Source organism: Ambystoma mexicanum, chromosome 1p (genome assembly GCF_040938575.1).
Source record: "Ambystoma mexicanum isolate Mex_15411 chromosome 1p, UKY_AmexF1_1, whole genome shotgun sequence".
In the NCBI taxonomy this organism is placed as follows: Eukaryota; Metazoa; Chordata; class Amphibia; order Caudata; family Ambystomatidae; genus Ambystoma; species Ambystoma mexicanum.
This window is the reverse complement of record NC_090921.1, coordinates 125,896,656-125,913,213: the sequence shown is the minus strand read 5'-3', so window position 1 is coordinate 125,913,213 and position 16,558 is coordinate 125,896,656. Positions and strand designations below refer to the sequence as shown.

Here is a 16,558-nt window from a genome sequence, read left to right as displayed (position 1 = left end):
TATGACATAGTAGTACGGGCTTGTACCAAAGGTAAAACTTGTATTGCCACCTGTAGTCTTAATTGTGTGTGTAGTGGTCCCTAAGGGCAGTGCACAGGATTCTGCCTAACAGGGCGCGCTCACCCGAGCAGGTCCTGGATCATTTGTCTGTCACCTGCCACTCACTTCAAAAGCTGGGCTTCTCCCTCAGTTAAAGAAGTCCCACTTGAAGCCAACACAGCGGCTACAGTACATCGGAGCAGTGCTCGACACGTCCCTGGGGGCAGTGTTACCCTCCCCAGGTGAGGGCTCTTCACATTCAGCAGATGGTGCACAAGTTTCAACTTGCCCAGACGCTCCGGGCGTTCGAGTTCTTGAGGTTGCTCGGCCTCATGGCATCCTGCATTCTTCTGGTACCAGAGGCCATGTTGCGGATGAGATCTCTGCAATGGGCCCTCAAGCTCCAGTGGTCACAGTCCTGCGGCAGGATGTCGGACCCCGTTCAGGTGCCGTCCTCGGTTGCCCAGGACCTTCTGTGGTGGGCCGTCGAAGGCTATCTGATGAGGGGGGCTCCACTTTGGCTGCCCCTTGGCAGAGGTGACGATTGTGACGGATGCATCCCTCACTGGATGGGCAGCTCATGCCAACGAGTTGACAGTCAGCTGTCGTTGGTCTCCGTCGGAGTCCAAACTCCATATCAATCTGTTGGAGCTGTGGGCCGTCAGGCTTACCCTGAAGGCTTTTCTGCCGACTGTGCGAGGGAAGAATGTCCTGATTCTGACAGACAACACAGTGGCCATGCACTACCTCAACAAAAAGGGGGGGCGGGGCCACTTCCTCTGTGCAGGGAGGCGATGCAGCTCGGGTTCTGGGCCATCCAGCAGGAAGTTTCGATCTCGGCAGTTCATCTGGCCGGAGACGAAAACGAGACGGCGGACGCTCTGAGCAGGCAGAGCACGATCTCTCACGAGTGGGAGATGGCTCAGGAGATTCTCCTGGAGATCTTCGCTTTTTGGGGGACCCCTCAAGTGGATCTCTTCGCCTCCAGTGTCAACCGGAACTGCGAAAGGTTCTGCTTGCGGAACATTTCCTCCAAAAGGAGCCTTAGGAGACGCGTTCGTGGTGGAGCGGTCCTTCCCACTGCTATACGCGTTTCCTCCAGTCCCCGCCATCCTGCAAGTGCTGCGGAGGCTATGGAGGTTCGGTTCCCGGATGATCCTCATTTCTCCGGCATGGGCCCAGAGGACGTGGTACTTCTCGACTTGTCCATCTGCCCTCCACGTCGTCTTCCCTACCGAGACGATCTGCTCTCACGGGAGGGTGGTCAGGTTCTCCATCCAGAGGTCATGTCTCTCAACCTTCACGCTTGGCTTCTGAAAGGTTGAGGTACAAGGATTGGGACCTCCCTGAAGATGTGATGGAGGTGTTGCTTTCGGCCAGACAGCCGGCGACTAAGTCCATGTACCGTTGCCGTTGGAGAAAGTTCTGCGACTGGTGCAGGGTTCAGAATGTAGATCCTTTTTCATGTGACATTCCTGTGGTTCTGTCTTTTTTGCTTCCGTTGGCCCACAGGGGCCTGCAAGTGGGTACTGTTAAAGGTTACCTGGCGGCACTGTCTATATTTAAGCGCTTGTCCGAGGAGTGTTCCTATTTCAAAATTCCTTTAATTTCTCAGTTTCTCAAAGGACTCACTAATTTGTTTCCGCCGTCAACTTTCCAGGTGCCTGGTTGGGATTTGAACCTTGTTCTGAAATTCCTTATGGGTGCTCCGTTTGAGCCTTTACATTCTTGTCCTTTGAGGCTGTTAACCCTTAAAACTGTGTTTTTAGTTGCGGTCACTGTTAGGGAGAATTCTCATTGATGGCTAATTTCCCTCACCTAGTGACTCCCCCAGCAGCTTTGCTGGACTTCTGGAGTTTATTTTTTTTCCACTTGGTAAGAGTGTGAGCTTTCCCCCCCACTCTTACCTTTGTTTTGCCAGGTGTATTTCTCTGTTTTTGTGATTGTGGACTCTGAAGTACACCACTTCAGTAGCCCCCTTCTTTTGTGTGTCACACAGCACCTTCAGTGCCGTGGCACAGGGTTGTCGTTGAGACTCCATTTCCGAGGCTGACTACAGTCCCCCAGAAAAGGGTAAAGTTACCATTAACTTTACCTAGTCAATCTACGAAAGATCCAGTACACTCCATCTTCCATGGAGTACTGGAAAGGGTTACTTCGTATCCCTTTTTATCTGTACCTCCTAGAGCATTGTTTCGCTCTTTTAACATTTAGACTTGGCTGGTGGCAGTCGTATCTACCCTAACTTTTCTACCGCAATTATATTAGATAAATGTGGTATTGTTTTAGGCTATTATATTAACCTCGAACATAAACCCGCTTGACCAAATTGTCTTTCTTTTGGCTCCGGTTGGTTTTATTCGCCATTTCTTTTTGTTAAAGTCCTTCTTGTGTTTTACTTTGCACGACAAACTAGGTTTGCCTTCTGTGTTCATCGTCTTTTGGCGGGCTTCTTCCCAGAAGCCCTCCACCAGGCGCCTGGGTGTCTAGGTGGGCTGAATGTGAGGGAGGGGTGTAGTTACCCCCTGCACAGGGTATCCTAGGAAACCCAAGTCGCACTTTGCCATGATTGGCTGAGGTGGTTGTCCAGGCTGGACAACCCCCCCTGCTGGGTGATTGACAGCCAGGCTGTGTGAATGGGGGTTTTTTTGCATGAAAGGCAGGTCTCTTGGGCTAGAAGTCTGAGTCACCACTGGAACGGCAAGGAACCGAAGAGAAGCAGAGAGAACGACGACTGCTGCAACAACCCTGTCCCGGTGAAGCCCTGCTGCAGTCCTGAGCTATCTACTCTTCGACGACTAGAGAAGCTCCAGTCCGAAGTCTTCTTCCCTTGAGCCTGGTCGGGATAACCAGCTCATCATCTTCAGCCAGAGGTCGCCTTTGTGGTCGAAATCGCTGCACACTGCTGTAGTGGTCCGGATAGCCACGTGAAGAGCCTCTCCTGTTTTTAAGGAGCGCACCTTTTATTCATTGTCGCTGCTGTCAGCTTCATCCCTGTGTGGTGCAGAACCCTTCAGAGGTCGTCCTTCACCTCGAAGCTCCACGAACCGTGGGTCTGCGGGACACCAACAGGAACAACTGCCAGGGCACAAGCTGCACCATTGGAATAAGGTACTGTGTTCTGCGTGAGGAAACAGGATGAACCCCTTTTCTTCATCTTCAAGGCTTGCCCTTGTCTTCCCTCCTTCTTATAACTTTTGCTTCCGAACATTGACAATATCGAAGTATTCTCGACTACGTTGAATTGTGAACTGCCTGACTGTGTGATCTTCGGCAACAGGTCCCCGGTGTCACTTAACCCTGGCTCGGCCCTTTGACTCTTGAACTCCTGTCTCTGAGTGTTTCCCGATTCTGTCTGCCTAACCAAAATGTTGCCTGTGATTTTTGCCTCCAACTCCCTTGGGTATCTCAGGTGCTAAGTGTGTTTTTGCCCCAGTAGCATTTCATGTCACGGATACGTGTTTAGTTATTAGACCGAACTGTCAAAAAGTGATCGCAATTGTATTCGCGGTAACCTTTTTTGTTCGTAACACCGGTCCATTCAAACACAGGGTACTTACCTTGAGACTTACTGTACAAAGTAATTGGTTAGTTGTATATTTTTTGTGTGGTTTTAAATCTAATAGAAGTGTCGTGTTTACAACAAATGGTTTAAAAATAAATGTACTTCTATTTTCTACCTGAAACCTTGAGTCAGTGTTTGCTTGAGTCACAGTAATTGTGGTCCCTTTGTGTAATCTCTGCTACTGCTCATATACTCTTGAGATAGGCCTGGCTGCTCTGCCACTGCTACCACTCTGACATAGTATTAAGGGCTTGTACCAAAGGTAAAACCTGTATTGCCACCTGTAGTCTTAATTGTGTGTAGTGGTCTCTAAGGGCACTGCACAGGATTCTGCCTAACAGTCACTTCCGATCGCAGAGTGAGTGAGTTGCAGGCACTTTCAGTTAAGCCACCCTTCACTGTGTTTCATAAGGACAGGGTTGTCCTTAGAGTTCGTCCTTCCTTTCTTCCGAAGGTGGTGTCGGAATTTCATTTAAGCCAGAAGGTTGTTCTTCCGGCATTTTATCCTCCTCCACATCCTGGTAAGGAAGAGGAGAGGCTCTATAGGTTGGATCCTAGGAGAGCTTTAAGTTTTTACATTTCACGCATGTCCCGGGTCAGAGTGGACGATCAGCTCTTTATTGGTTACGCTGGAAGGCGTTGGGGACAAGCTGTGACTAAGCACACCTTGTCTAGATAGATTATCTTTGCAATTTCTGAATGTTACCGCCTGACGGGTAAGGACCCTCCGGTAGGCTTACGGGCCCATTCTACTAGGGGTATGGCTGCCTCTACTGCCCTGCAGAGGGGTGTTCCTATTTGTAACATCTGTGAAGCAGCCACGTGGGCTTCGGTCCATACGTTTGTACTTTACTACTCCTTAGATTCTATCCATGGGCAGAATCTGGCCTTTGGCAAGGCGGTCCTTTACTCTGCAATTTGATTGGGCATAATAAATTTCTATATTCTAAATTCTTTTTCCCTCCTCCATACGATGGTACTGCTTTGGGAGTCTGTCATAGATATGGAATACGTCGGAGGACCCAATCCCCTCGAAGAACAAGTTACTCTCTTACCTGGTAACGTTCTTTCAATGGGATGGTCCGACAACATATTCCATATCGCTCCCTCCCTACCTGCCCCGCTACAGAATTTCTTATGCGATTGCAGCTTACGTTTCCGCAAGGCTTTCTGTGGTCATAGTGGCAGTGGTTTGGTGCCACACGTTCTGGGGAACAAACTACAACTGAGGCTACAGGCGTCGTGCGTTATACTTATAACATCCGGTGACATCGGCTCAACGGAGGCCCTCGAGGACGGCGTATCGACGTCATCGACGCAGGACGCAGACACCGAAAGATTTTCCGAAGCAGCACAGCTGTGGTGATTACTGTCATAGTTATGGAATACGTCGTCGGACCATCCCATCGAAAGAACGTTACCAGGTAAGAGAGTAACTTGTTCGTCTCTGTGAGACCGAGGACATTGAGGTCAAGTTCCTCCTGGAGGCGGCAGATGTCAGAGGAGTGTTTGACATCTGAGCAAAGGTTTAGAGTGGCAATATGAAAATGGTTGCCATCCTTGAAAGACTTCCGGGGAGGGGTACAAATCAGAGGTACGCCCTGCGGAGAAGCACGGTGGGGCCCGTAGCCAAGGAGCAGACAGCCGGGGGAGGCGAGGAAGCCGTGTAGGGGAGAGAGGGGACAGCAGGAGAAGAAAGGAAATTGATGAGGCGCTGGAAGCATCTATCAAAGAGGGGGAGGCTGGCTTGAGGGCCTGGACCAAGACGGTACTATTCAAGTAAACATTAATGATGACCTTGGAAGAGTGGAAGGAGGGTCTCCCATCGCATGCCACCATTAATGGGAGAAGAAGAGAAGGAGAGAGCACAGAGACTTTATGAAGAGTCCGTAGGTCTGGCGAGGGAACGACAAAGAGGATGTTGGTGAGTGTTTGCCTGGAGAAAGCACTGGTATAGGTGTCAGAGATAGGGAAGCCTGGGTTTAAGACCAGGATGTCCTTTGTAAACTTCTTTCTACCAGATTTAGTGAGGAGAGCAGGATAGTCGATAGAGAAGCATTTAGAAAAGATAATAGAGAACCATAGAGTAGGAAGGGAGCGGAGAGAAGAGGAAGGGTGTGGGGCAGGGGGTGGGGCGCAAGCAGACCAGGCAGAGAGAGACGAGACAAGTAGACAGTTGGTAATGTAAGGTTGAAAAGTTTGCTAGGAGGCAAAACCACAGAAGGACACTACTTTCACAATGTAATCTGAGAGTCCTGTATTGTGGGGAAAAGGCCTAGGTTTCACAGTGCAGTTGTAAATACTTTTACAATGCAATTGAATACCAGTGAAAACACACCTAAGTCTGAGAGTCCTGTATGGTGGGGAAAAAGGCCTAGGTTTCACAGTGCAGTTTTAAATACTTTTGCAATGCAATTGAATACCAGAGAAAACACCCCTAAGCATGAGAGTCTACTATGTGGCCAGGTTTTCAGTGTAGAAAGAAGCTGTATGTCTAACCCGGGCCACTCCTACCTTACTTAATCGCTGCTGGTTGACGGCTGTCTGTGGCCTCCGCTGCTGACACCTGCAGACACTGGCTGAAGCCGCCTCTGTAGGAAAGGAGCAGGATGAAAATGTAAAGTTGCTAATTTCTAGCCATGCATAAATGTCACTCGCCCTCTTAGTTCTTCACATGCATACAAAATATTACTTAATCGTCAAGAAGCCATTTTCCACTAGCAAGTGGCAAGTGCAAATCTGGGACTTGAAAGAGGCTGTTTTTTTTTGTGGCGCTTGACTGATTCAACAATGAAGACTTTGCTCTGACGGAGTGAATTGTCAGGAACTTGGAACGCCTTGTGTTACGCCACAATCTCAGACACTCACAGAATATGGAAGCTCCTGGATACCCAGTGTCTACAAACAGAGATATAATTCCAAACCGATTGGCCGCTGAGACTCGGACAGACTACAGCAGTATTATGGCTAGCACACATGCATCCTGCAGTGTTTGTATTCTTTCCACATCGGATTCCTGATATTTCAAACCCTACTAAATAGATGTGGCTGTTTAAAAAGTATATTTAATATTGTTTTAATTGGGTAAAAGGGCCATCATACCCTGCACACTTGTGACATACTGAAATATTCCATTCAACTTCTTTAAATTCTAGTAATCTTGGAAATAGTTTCTTAGCATACTGCGTGTTAGTGGCATTCTCAGTTTTGGAACATAAATGGATCATAGATAAATACAGCAGCTGTCATCGATGCCAAGTAAACAATACCGCGCCTGCCTTCTGGGCCCCCCAGTGCCAATTGCAAATGTTTGGATTTTTACCCAATTAATTGGTTCGAGCTCGCTCTTTACGCTTGGTCGCTATGGCATATCTGGGAGAAATATTTATGCCCCTCCACTTAAAAAATTCACCAGCCGCCACTGGCCCTGATACTGTGGGGGGAGCCATGGGAAAGTAGTGGGAGCAGGGTGGGGAGAGTCGTGGGTCTGGTGTAGGGTGGGGTAAGGAGAGCCCAGGTACTGGGCAAGGAGTGGGATGAGGTAGTCCAAAGACTCTGATGGGAGCAGGTGGGGGAAACCAGGTACTATACTGGGAGCAGGATGCGGCAACAGTGCGTGATAGTACATAACCATTTGGATTTGCTGTCCATTTGAAATTTTTAGGGTGGCCCGACCTCCCCATATTTTGCTCAGGGGGGCCCAGGCCAAAGAAGTTGGAAGACCACTACTTTAGGGTCTCTACCGTCTCGGCCGGTGGGTCTCTGGTTTCTCTGAGGGTCGTCAAGCTACTGTAGGCTTCATCGCTCTTCTGGCATGCTGCGTTGTCCCCACCGCAGTCGCAGATTCTCAACGGGTGCACCTTCCTGTGACTGCGCTTTCTTCCTGCTTGGCTGACCAGAGTGTCTGCTGCTATGCTTTGCTGGATGGTCCTTCTATGTTGGATCAGGTAAGAACCTCTCCACCTGCCCGTTAAGTTCTCCTGCAACTGCTCGAGTTCTTTGCTGAGCTGCGCGTTCTCCAGGGAGGACCTCTCACCTTCCTGGTATCCGGCTTCAGCTTTGAATGTGTTTTGCCCAATTAGCTTTCGGGAGCAACTAGACTGTTCATTCAGGTTCTCATGAGTGCTCTCTATGCTTCTGCACTGCTTCTTCATCCCAGTACTGATCTTTAGGTCTTCAAGTGACGGCATCCGGGGATTTGTCACAGTAAGTATATCCTTATTTTGCCTATGTATCTTTTACAATGTCACATTTGGCCCACCTATCCTACCCACAGTAGAAGGTGCTTCATTTTGATGAAAACAGTGTTCCTGCAAAATGTACTACAAATGGCAAATGGATGTGATAGATGTTCAATATGAATAGGTCCTAATACAGGAGTAATTAAAGAATAAGCACATGCAGTGTTCGTTGATTAGCCTATGGGATGATCAGGAACATAATAAAACCCTTTTTTTATTGTTGTATGGTTAAAAAATTAACCTTTTGCAAATAGGAAAAATATACATTTTTATAAATGGATCACATTTCGTTAGCACGCAATTTAAAATATAAAATAAGACAACTAAAACACAATTACATAATGGTTAAAAAGAGTTGCATACCAAAACTACATCACTCAGTAAGTAGTTTGTCATTTTAGCGATGAAGCTTCCTTCAAAAGGTTCATTCTAGTATGGCTCCAACCTTTACGACCATTCAAAATTATTAAACATGGCCAGACAATACCGCTGTCTAATAATCTATAACCTTCTAGGAGAGGTTTAAAGTAAAAGGACTCTTGGTCGCACAGAGCTGGGCGGTCCAGTATTCAATTTGTCCCTCTGAATTACAAAATCTACAAGTCCTCTGTTCTCTCTGAATCTTTTCCATGACCCCCAGTCGGTAAATGGTTTAGCCTGACCCTCAATAGTTGGGAGCACCAAAACGCACTTGGGAATCTAATCAAGTAGGCTGGAATAACTCCCACTAGTCTAACGTCAAGCAGGACTCGCCTATAGCCGATATTTCCTGACTTCTTCAAGGGTGTAAATCCAGTCCGCTTCCCAAAGTTTATTTCTAGCTTGACTAGGGAATAGGCATTCAATGATTACATTGTAGATTTCCATAAAAGTGTTACATTCCGCTCCACATTTGTTCAATTGATAGCAAGTTTTCATCTCCATCAATCTCTTTAACTCCCACTAGATGGTCGTTTCCATGGCAAACGTTATGTTTGAGAGCATTGACATGTTTTTCCAAAGTACGTGAGGTTTGACGGAAAGCTGTCCTAGTTCATACTTGAGGACTGCTGTTGGTATCGCCCTGGGGAGTTTCAGAACTCTAATCAAGTAGCAGCCCTCAAGGCAAGACCAGTCAGATAATCTGTAAAAAGGTAGAATGTCTGCTCGTCTAAGTAAAAACACATTTTCCACACTGAAGATGAGACCGTCTTAAATTTTTGTCATGTGGTCTCTGTGAACCATAATTTATTGATTTTTATTTTGTTGTAGTTTTTATAAAGCACACACAATACAGAACAAAGATAGACATGACATGTAGTAGAGAAAGGGGAGAGCTAAGAAGGATAGGGAAAACTGGGCATGTCTATACAGATCTATTGAAGGTGTCTAGTCATGGTCCAGGTTGAACAAGTGGGTTTTAAGATAATACACCTAAACCCCTGCATTGGTTTTGTTTTTGATGAATAGTGTCTACCGTATCTTCATGACTAGACTGATTCCTTATCTGTTACACTTTACCATAGAGTGTTTATATGTAACATTAATCACACTATCTGCTATTAAAACCAAAGTGAGGGACTATTCTTATTTGCACCATATTTAAGAAAATGCATGTGTCAAAGAAGAAAATAACATCTATTAGGACACATGTTACTCCATTGCATTTTACTACCTCTCTAGACAAAGTCATGGAGGTTCTTTTGACATTTTATATTTCAATCTGTATTTCAACCTGCAGACCAAGTGTGTTTCTTAAATGTATGGCTGCTGGATGAGTTGGGCTTGGAGTTAATAGTATTCTAATTGAGAAACAGACCTATTTAAATTGGTAAGTAGTTTCTTCCACTTCAATGTTATATGTAATGTTTATCTTTTATATCATATTGCTTGTATGTTTGGACAGTCTGTGGGAATGACAAGAGGCATACTACATCGACGAAAATTACAAATTGTGAACAAAAGTCTCATGCACCTAATGAGTTGCCAATCACAGCAACGAAAGAAGTAGAAAATATTGGAGAAAAAGAGGATCACACACTACAGAGCAAACCAGGTAAGATTTTAATTTCACATTGTTTTCAAAGTACAGCTCTTAGAAGCAAGCAGGTCAGGTAGATCGTATGTGCTGTCAGGATCCCCCCAAACGTGGTACTATAAAAGGCATGAACACCAGAGGTTCTTTGAACAAAGTTGTATTAACTAAAACATAGTTCTCCTTTGCTCATCCACCGAATGCAGAAATTGTCCAATCTTTTTTGGAGTCCGATCCTGATATGGAACGATTCTGGCTGCCTTCGACTGGGAAGGTTAGTTTTGGAACACCGTCAGTGTAGGCTTTCTCTAGTCCTACTCTAACTGAAGACCTGGCTTGACTTTCCTGCCACCACACAGTGATCTCATTCCTCTGCCCCACCTTGGGATTGAGTCCTTCATATCAGGGATTTTTATTTATTTATCAGTGTTTTATATTTAAATCAAACCTTGATTTAAATCAGACCTTCTCCTCTCAGAAAAAAATCATATATATAATGTAATCTACAACATTAATCATACTCCTACATTATATCCCCATTCCCCCATACTGCATGGACATCCCTGCATAGGGACGGGACCAGTACCATTTTTCCCCGCAAAGATTTTATTTTCCCCTTTAACTTTAGCTTGCACATTGGAGCGGCCATGAGCACGATCACACCTCGCAGCCCCTCCCAACGGTGTGTCACCTCAGTTCTCTTTTCCATACAGAGGGGATCAGACCAACCCTCGCTTGCGTGTGAATTTTGTTATCCTCTTGCACCTCTGTCCTTGGCGCATGTCGGTTGCGAGTGGGTTTACTCAGTATGTCTCCCTGCTAGGGATCCTTTCCGTTGTCGGACCCCCATTTTCTCTGTCTGGGGTGTCTGGCCCCTGACCAGTGGTGGGATTCTTGCACAGCTTGAAAGGCATTCACCCCTAAACCCTTGAAGAAACGGTTATCCAAGTGGAGAGAGATTTCCTCGTGGTCACAAACCGAAGAGCACCAGACAGGTAAGTTCTAATTTTTCTTCATTACCTCATCGGGGTGACTTCTGTCAAGAGAGTTCCTGCGCTGCAAGGGGTCATAGAGATCCTCATACAAACACTCTACCTGAGGCCTCTCAGGCTACTTGTGCGAGCACCGAGGGGTCCTCAGATCTTGCCAGGTTGAGGGACCGGCTGGTCCTCTTACCAGATATTGGTCCGAGAGGTTAACTGCTATGGTACCTAGATTCAACCTGACTTCCAGGCGAATGCCTGAGGGTGTAAAATCTTCCGGGGGTAACTCAGAGGTTGATTTCAACACCAGGTCAAACCTTGAGGGTCTACAAAGGCCTAAAACTCAGCGCTCTGCACTGAGCGTCCTGCCTTTGTGTACTCCCCATAAATCTACTGCATCAATGGCGGTCAGCCATTCGGTGGTGCCGAGCTCTGTCAGATGGGGAGTTTGTCACAGCATTAGCCTTATCTCCATCAGAGCGGGCCACACAACCACATAGGATTTCCGAGCAGTCTGTACAACCTGCTTACAGACATTCTGGCCCCAGTGGTGACAGGTACCCATCTCGGTCACCATAGATGACTGAATACCCCGCACAGTCAGGGAGACACTCAGAGGGAAGGGATATTGAGTATATTCAGGTGGAAGGTTGACCAACGACATCTACTTGGAATCCTACGGTGGCAGTGTGTTAGCCAGAATCGTGTGCAGTGCCCTTAGGGACCACTACACACAATTATGACTACAGGTGGAAATACAAGTTTTACCTTTGGTACAAGCCCGTACTACTATGTCAGAGTGGTAGCAGTGGCGAAGCAGCCAGGCTTACCTCAAGAGTATATGAGCAGTAGCAGTGATTACACAAAGGGACCACAATTACTGTGACTCAAGCAAACGCTCACTCAGGGTTTCAGGTAGAAAAATATAAGTACATTTATTTTTAAACCATTCGTTATAAACACAACACTTCTATTAAACTTAAACACAAACCACACGTAAATATACTACAACTAACCAATTCACTTTGTACAGTATGTCTCAAGGTAAGTACCCTGTGTTTGAATGAACCAGTGTTATGAACAAAACACGTTACCGTGAATACGATTGCGATCACTTTTTGACAGTTCGGTCTACTAAATAAGCGCATATCCGTGACATGAAATGCTACCGGGGCAAAAACACACTTAGCACCTGAGATACCCAGGGGGAGTTGGAGGCAAAAATCACAGGCAATGTTTTGGTTAGGCAGACAGAATCGAGAAATACTCAGAGACAAGAGTTCAAAAGTTAAAGGGCCGGAGCCTGGGTCAAGTTACACCGGGGCCCTGTTGCCGAAGATCACACAGTCAGATAGTTCACGATTCAACGTAGCCAAGAGTACTTCGATATTGTCAATGTTCGGAAGCAAAAGTTATAAGGAGGGAAGACAAGGGCAAGCCTTGGAAATGAAGAAAAGGGGTTCACCCAGTTTCCTCAAGCAGAACACAGTACCTTATTCCATTGGTGCAGCTGGTGCCCTGGCAGTTGTACCTGTTGGTTTCCCGCAGACCCACGACTCCTGGAGCTTCGTGGTGAAGGAGGACATCTGAAGGGGGTCTGCACCACACAGGGATGAAGCTGGCAGCAGCGACAACGAATAAAAGTGCGCTCCTTAAAAACAGTAGAGGCTCTTCAAATGGCTATCCGGACCACTACAGCCATGTGCAGCGATTTCGACCAAGGAAGAGGATCCTCTGGCTGTGGAAGATGAGCTGGTTATCCCCACCAGGCTCAAGGGAAGAAGACTCCGGACTGGATCTTCTCTTAGTCGTTGAAGGGTAGATAACTCAGGACTGCAGCAGGGCTTCACCGGGACAGGATAGTTGCAGCAGCCGTCGTTCTCTCTGCTTCTCTTTGGTTCCTTGTAGTTCCAGTGGGGACTCTCTGACTTCTAGCCCAAGAGACCCGCCTTTTATGCGCAAGACCCCCATTCACACAGCCTGGCTGTCAATCACCCAGCAGGGGGGTTGTCCAGCCCGGACAACCACCTCAGCCAATCATGGCAAAATGCGACTTGGGTTTCCTAGGATACCCTGTGCAGGAGGTGACTACACCCCTCCCTCACATTCAGCCACCTAGACACCCAGTCGCCTGGTGGAGGGCTTCTGAGCAGAAGCCCGCCAAAAGACAGTGAACAAAGAAGGCGAACCTAGTTTGCCACGCAAAGTAAAACACAAGAAGGACTTTAACAAAAAGAAATGGCGAATAAACCCAACCGGAGCCAAAAGAAAGACGATTTGGTCAAGCGGGTTTTATGTTCGAGGCTAATATAATAGCCAAGAACAATACCACATTTATCTAATATAATCGCGGTAGAAAAGTTAGGGTAGATTCCAATGCCACCAGCCAAGTCCAAATGTTAAAAGAGCGAAACAATGCTCTAGGAGGTACAGACAAAAAGGGATACAAATTAACTCTTTCGAGTACTCCATGGAAGATGGGGTGTACTGGATCTGTGGTAGATTGACTAAGTAAAGTTAATGGCAACTTTACCCTTTTCTGGGGGACTGTAGTCAGCCTCAGAAATGGAGTCGGGGGAAGTCTCAAAGACAACCCTGTGCCACGGCACTGAAGGTGCTGGGTGACCCACAAAAAGAAGGGGGCTACTGAAGTGGTGTACTTCAGAGTCCACAATCATTAAAACGGAGGAATACACATGGCAAAACATAGGTAAGAGTGGGGGAAAAGCTCACACTCTTACCAAGTGGAAAAAAAATAAACTCCAGAAATTCAGTAATGCTGCTGGGGGACTCACTAGGTGAGGGAAATTATCCATAAATGAGAATTCTCCCTAACACAGTACAAGTGCCTAGCCCCCAGGCGAAGAAATCACAGGCTTCATGTGAAGAGAGGTTTTTTGACCGCTTCATGCAAATCATGAGGCCACAACAAATGACAGGGATATTCAAATATCCAATTAAGGAATTGGTACCTCAGGTTCAGCCTCCTCGTCCACCTCCACCTCCTCCATCCCCTCCAGCACTGCCTTCTCTACCACAGCCTCCTGTGCTGCCACCTCTCCTCAACCAGTGCAGTAGACTCTGGGCCCTTAACAGCCTCAAGCTCTGCCGTATCAACTTACTGACCCTAACCCGTACCCTCTTTCAATGCAAGTTTCATAAGTAGTTGCCTATTCAGTGTGACAAATCCCTGTCAAGCCAGGAGTCTGAAGAGGAGGATGAAGATATGACATGATCGCATTGAGGGATTGGCAGAGTTCCTAGGGGTACCTTTTACCTCAGATCCTATCTTTAAGAACATGGAATTGCCTGGGCCTTCCTTTCCAAAAGGATGCTTTGGAAGTGGCCCGAAGATTGTGCCTCAAACCACACTCTACCCCATCTATCAATAAGCACCTAGGTGCCAGTTTCAGGCAGATGAAAGGTGATACTATTATTTTGTCCTCACACCCACAACTGCACTGCTCCGTGGTTGCGACTGCATCCTTATATTCCAAGCGCATGGCCGGAACATCCTCTTCTGAGTCATGAGCGGCTGGCTTCATGTCTTTCGACGGAGGACAGGTTGTTAGAATCTTGTGGAAAAAAAGATCTATTTTAATGGTTACATCTAAGGCAGACTAATGTAGATTCATTATTGGCGGCTGCTAATCAACGGTAATGGTGGGAAGTAGGAGATTTCCTCCCAGACTTGCCTGTAGAACGTCAGGCAGCCTTCAAAGCTGGTTTGGCTGAGGAAAAAGTGATTGCCCAAGACATGGTGGATGCGTCATTGTCCCACATAGGCACTGCAAGTAGAGCTGTATGCATGGAAATGAGGCGTTCGGCTTGGATGCACACCACCAAATTTACTACAGATGGGCAAGACCAAATATTAGATTTACCATGTGATGGCACTGAACATTTTCTTTCCTCCACTGGTGAGGAATTGACAAAGAAAAAAATGAGTACCCAAAGAGTCAAGTCAGTAGCAATTCAATCTAAACCAACAACTACAAGTTTTTCACAAGGACAGACTCAGTCAGATCAGCAACCTTGTTCTTTTGGAGGTTTGTGTTAAGATGGATTTCTGAACTTTGCCCTGGTGGGCAGAGGTTCAGGAGGCCAGTCTAGTTTATTGGAACAGGGTAACCTTCTGGACAAGCCAGACCAATCAAGGTAGTTTGGCGGCGACAAGACTAGGTCTCAGGTGGGGTGAGGTTGACTGAAAGACCTCAATGAGCACACAGAGTAAAGGACACTTACAAATCACTCCCAGTCAGTTGTAGATATATTAAAAATACATATAAGTTTATTTCAAGGCCTTTGAGTTTCAAACACACACATCAAATCACAGTAATACTTATGAAGCCAACACAATACTATCTAAATACATATATACAAGACCAATGGGTTCTAAATGGTTAATGCATGAAATGGGTCCACAACCTAAAAGGGGAAGGAAACAGGCAGTGCAAATAGTCTTTAGCCCCTTCTACATCCAACACACTCCTAACTAAGAGGCATCAGATCCCTAAGAAGAGGGGAGCCTAATGCTCAAATGTGCAGGCAATGCAAGCGCACATGGTAGTTCCAATAGGCAAAACGGGGTCTCTACAGGAGTCTGTAGCAGCTCAGAAAGGTGGGAGAGGCGATGAAGAATAGGTTCCCACTATTCAAGGAGGGTCTCCACTTGAGGGCAGAGTTGATTCCAAGAGTTGGGAATAGTTCACACTAGCAGTGGAAAGGAGAGGGGCCCCCAGGGGCCACTCGTCTGTAAAAATGGATGAAGGTGCTAGGGGCCACCAGCTAGGGTTGCGATTACTCACCGGCGCACTCCGAACCAAACCTCGGCAGTCAAGTCCACTTCGGTTGCAGGTTCAAGTGCGGCAATTTGGCAGCTATGCGGATTTCAACGACAAAGATACAGCGATGATTACCAAATGGGACAGTGGCGATTTCTCCGCTCCTGGTGGATGGATGAGGCTAGTTTCACTGCAGCAGGCTTCAGGGGCTAGAGGGGCACAAATGCAGCACACCTGCAATGGTCGTCACCTCGGCTGGGCGACACAGTAACCGCATATGCTCCGGTTCGGGCGCACTCGTCTCACTTCAGGCCTGGGAATGCCAAGTGTACGAAATTCGGTGTGAGGGTGCCGTGAACAGAGAGCTAGCGATATACCAAGTTTCGAGGGCCTCCTCGAAACGTCGGGGGAGACAGAGCAAAGGTCCTGCATAAGCTGGCCAGCCCACTGGTTGGCCGAGGGACACTTCAGAGTAAGCTTACTTGCAGGGTTTGATGAAGGTGCCGAGAATAGTTGGTCCCACTATTCCAATGGATCGAAGCGTCTTCTCAGATCTTCTAGAATGACCAGATGCAGAGGGGTCCCCCGGGACGACAGTGGGCTCAGGGTGCCAAACCTTCCAGCGGGTCACCAGCGGTTCCTCGACTCAGCTTCTTAGCGTCGGCATACTTGGATCCTATCCTTTGTTCAGTGAGAACTCCAGAGATCGACATGGTATGGGTGTTTGGGGGCTTCTCTTATCCAGAATCTCCTTTGCGCCAAAAAGAAGAGGACCCAATGGAAGATCTGCTCACTTACAGGCATACCATACGTGAACCAATCACGGACCACGGTGGTCCCATGCACTCACAGCACTCCAGACTCTTTCATCCAGGATGTTTATTGGGGACAGACACCGCAGCCTACATCCTGGAGGCACACACACAAGGCAA

At 47.1% G+C, this 16,558-nt stretch overlaps 1 protein-coding gene across 1 annotated transcript in view; it reads left to right on the top strand.

The window, feature by feature from the left end:
• ZCWPW1 (zinc finger CW-type and PWWP domain containing 1) overlaps positions 1–16,558 on the top strand; it is an 867,839-nt gene that overhangs the window by 571,198 nt on the left and 280,083 nt on the right. Inside the window, exon 5 of the mRNA XM_069607206.1 lies at positions 9,731–9,880. Within this exon, the coding sequence (XP_069463307.1) occupies positions 9,731–9,880 (150 nt within the window). The remainder of the gene's footprint in view (positions 1–9,730; positions 9,881–16,558) is intronic.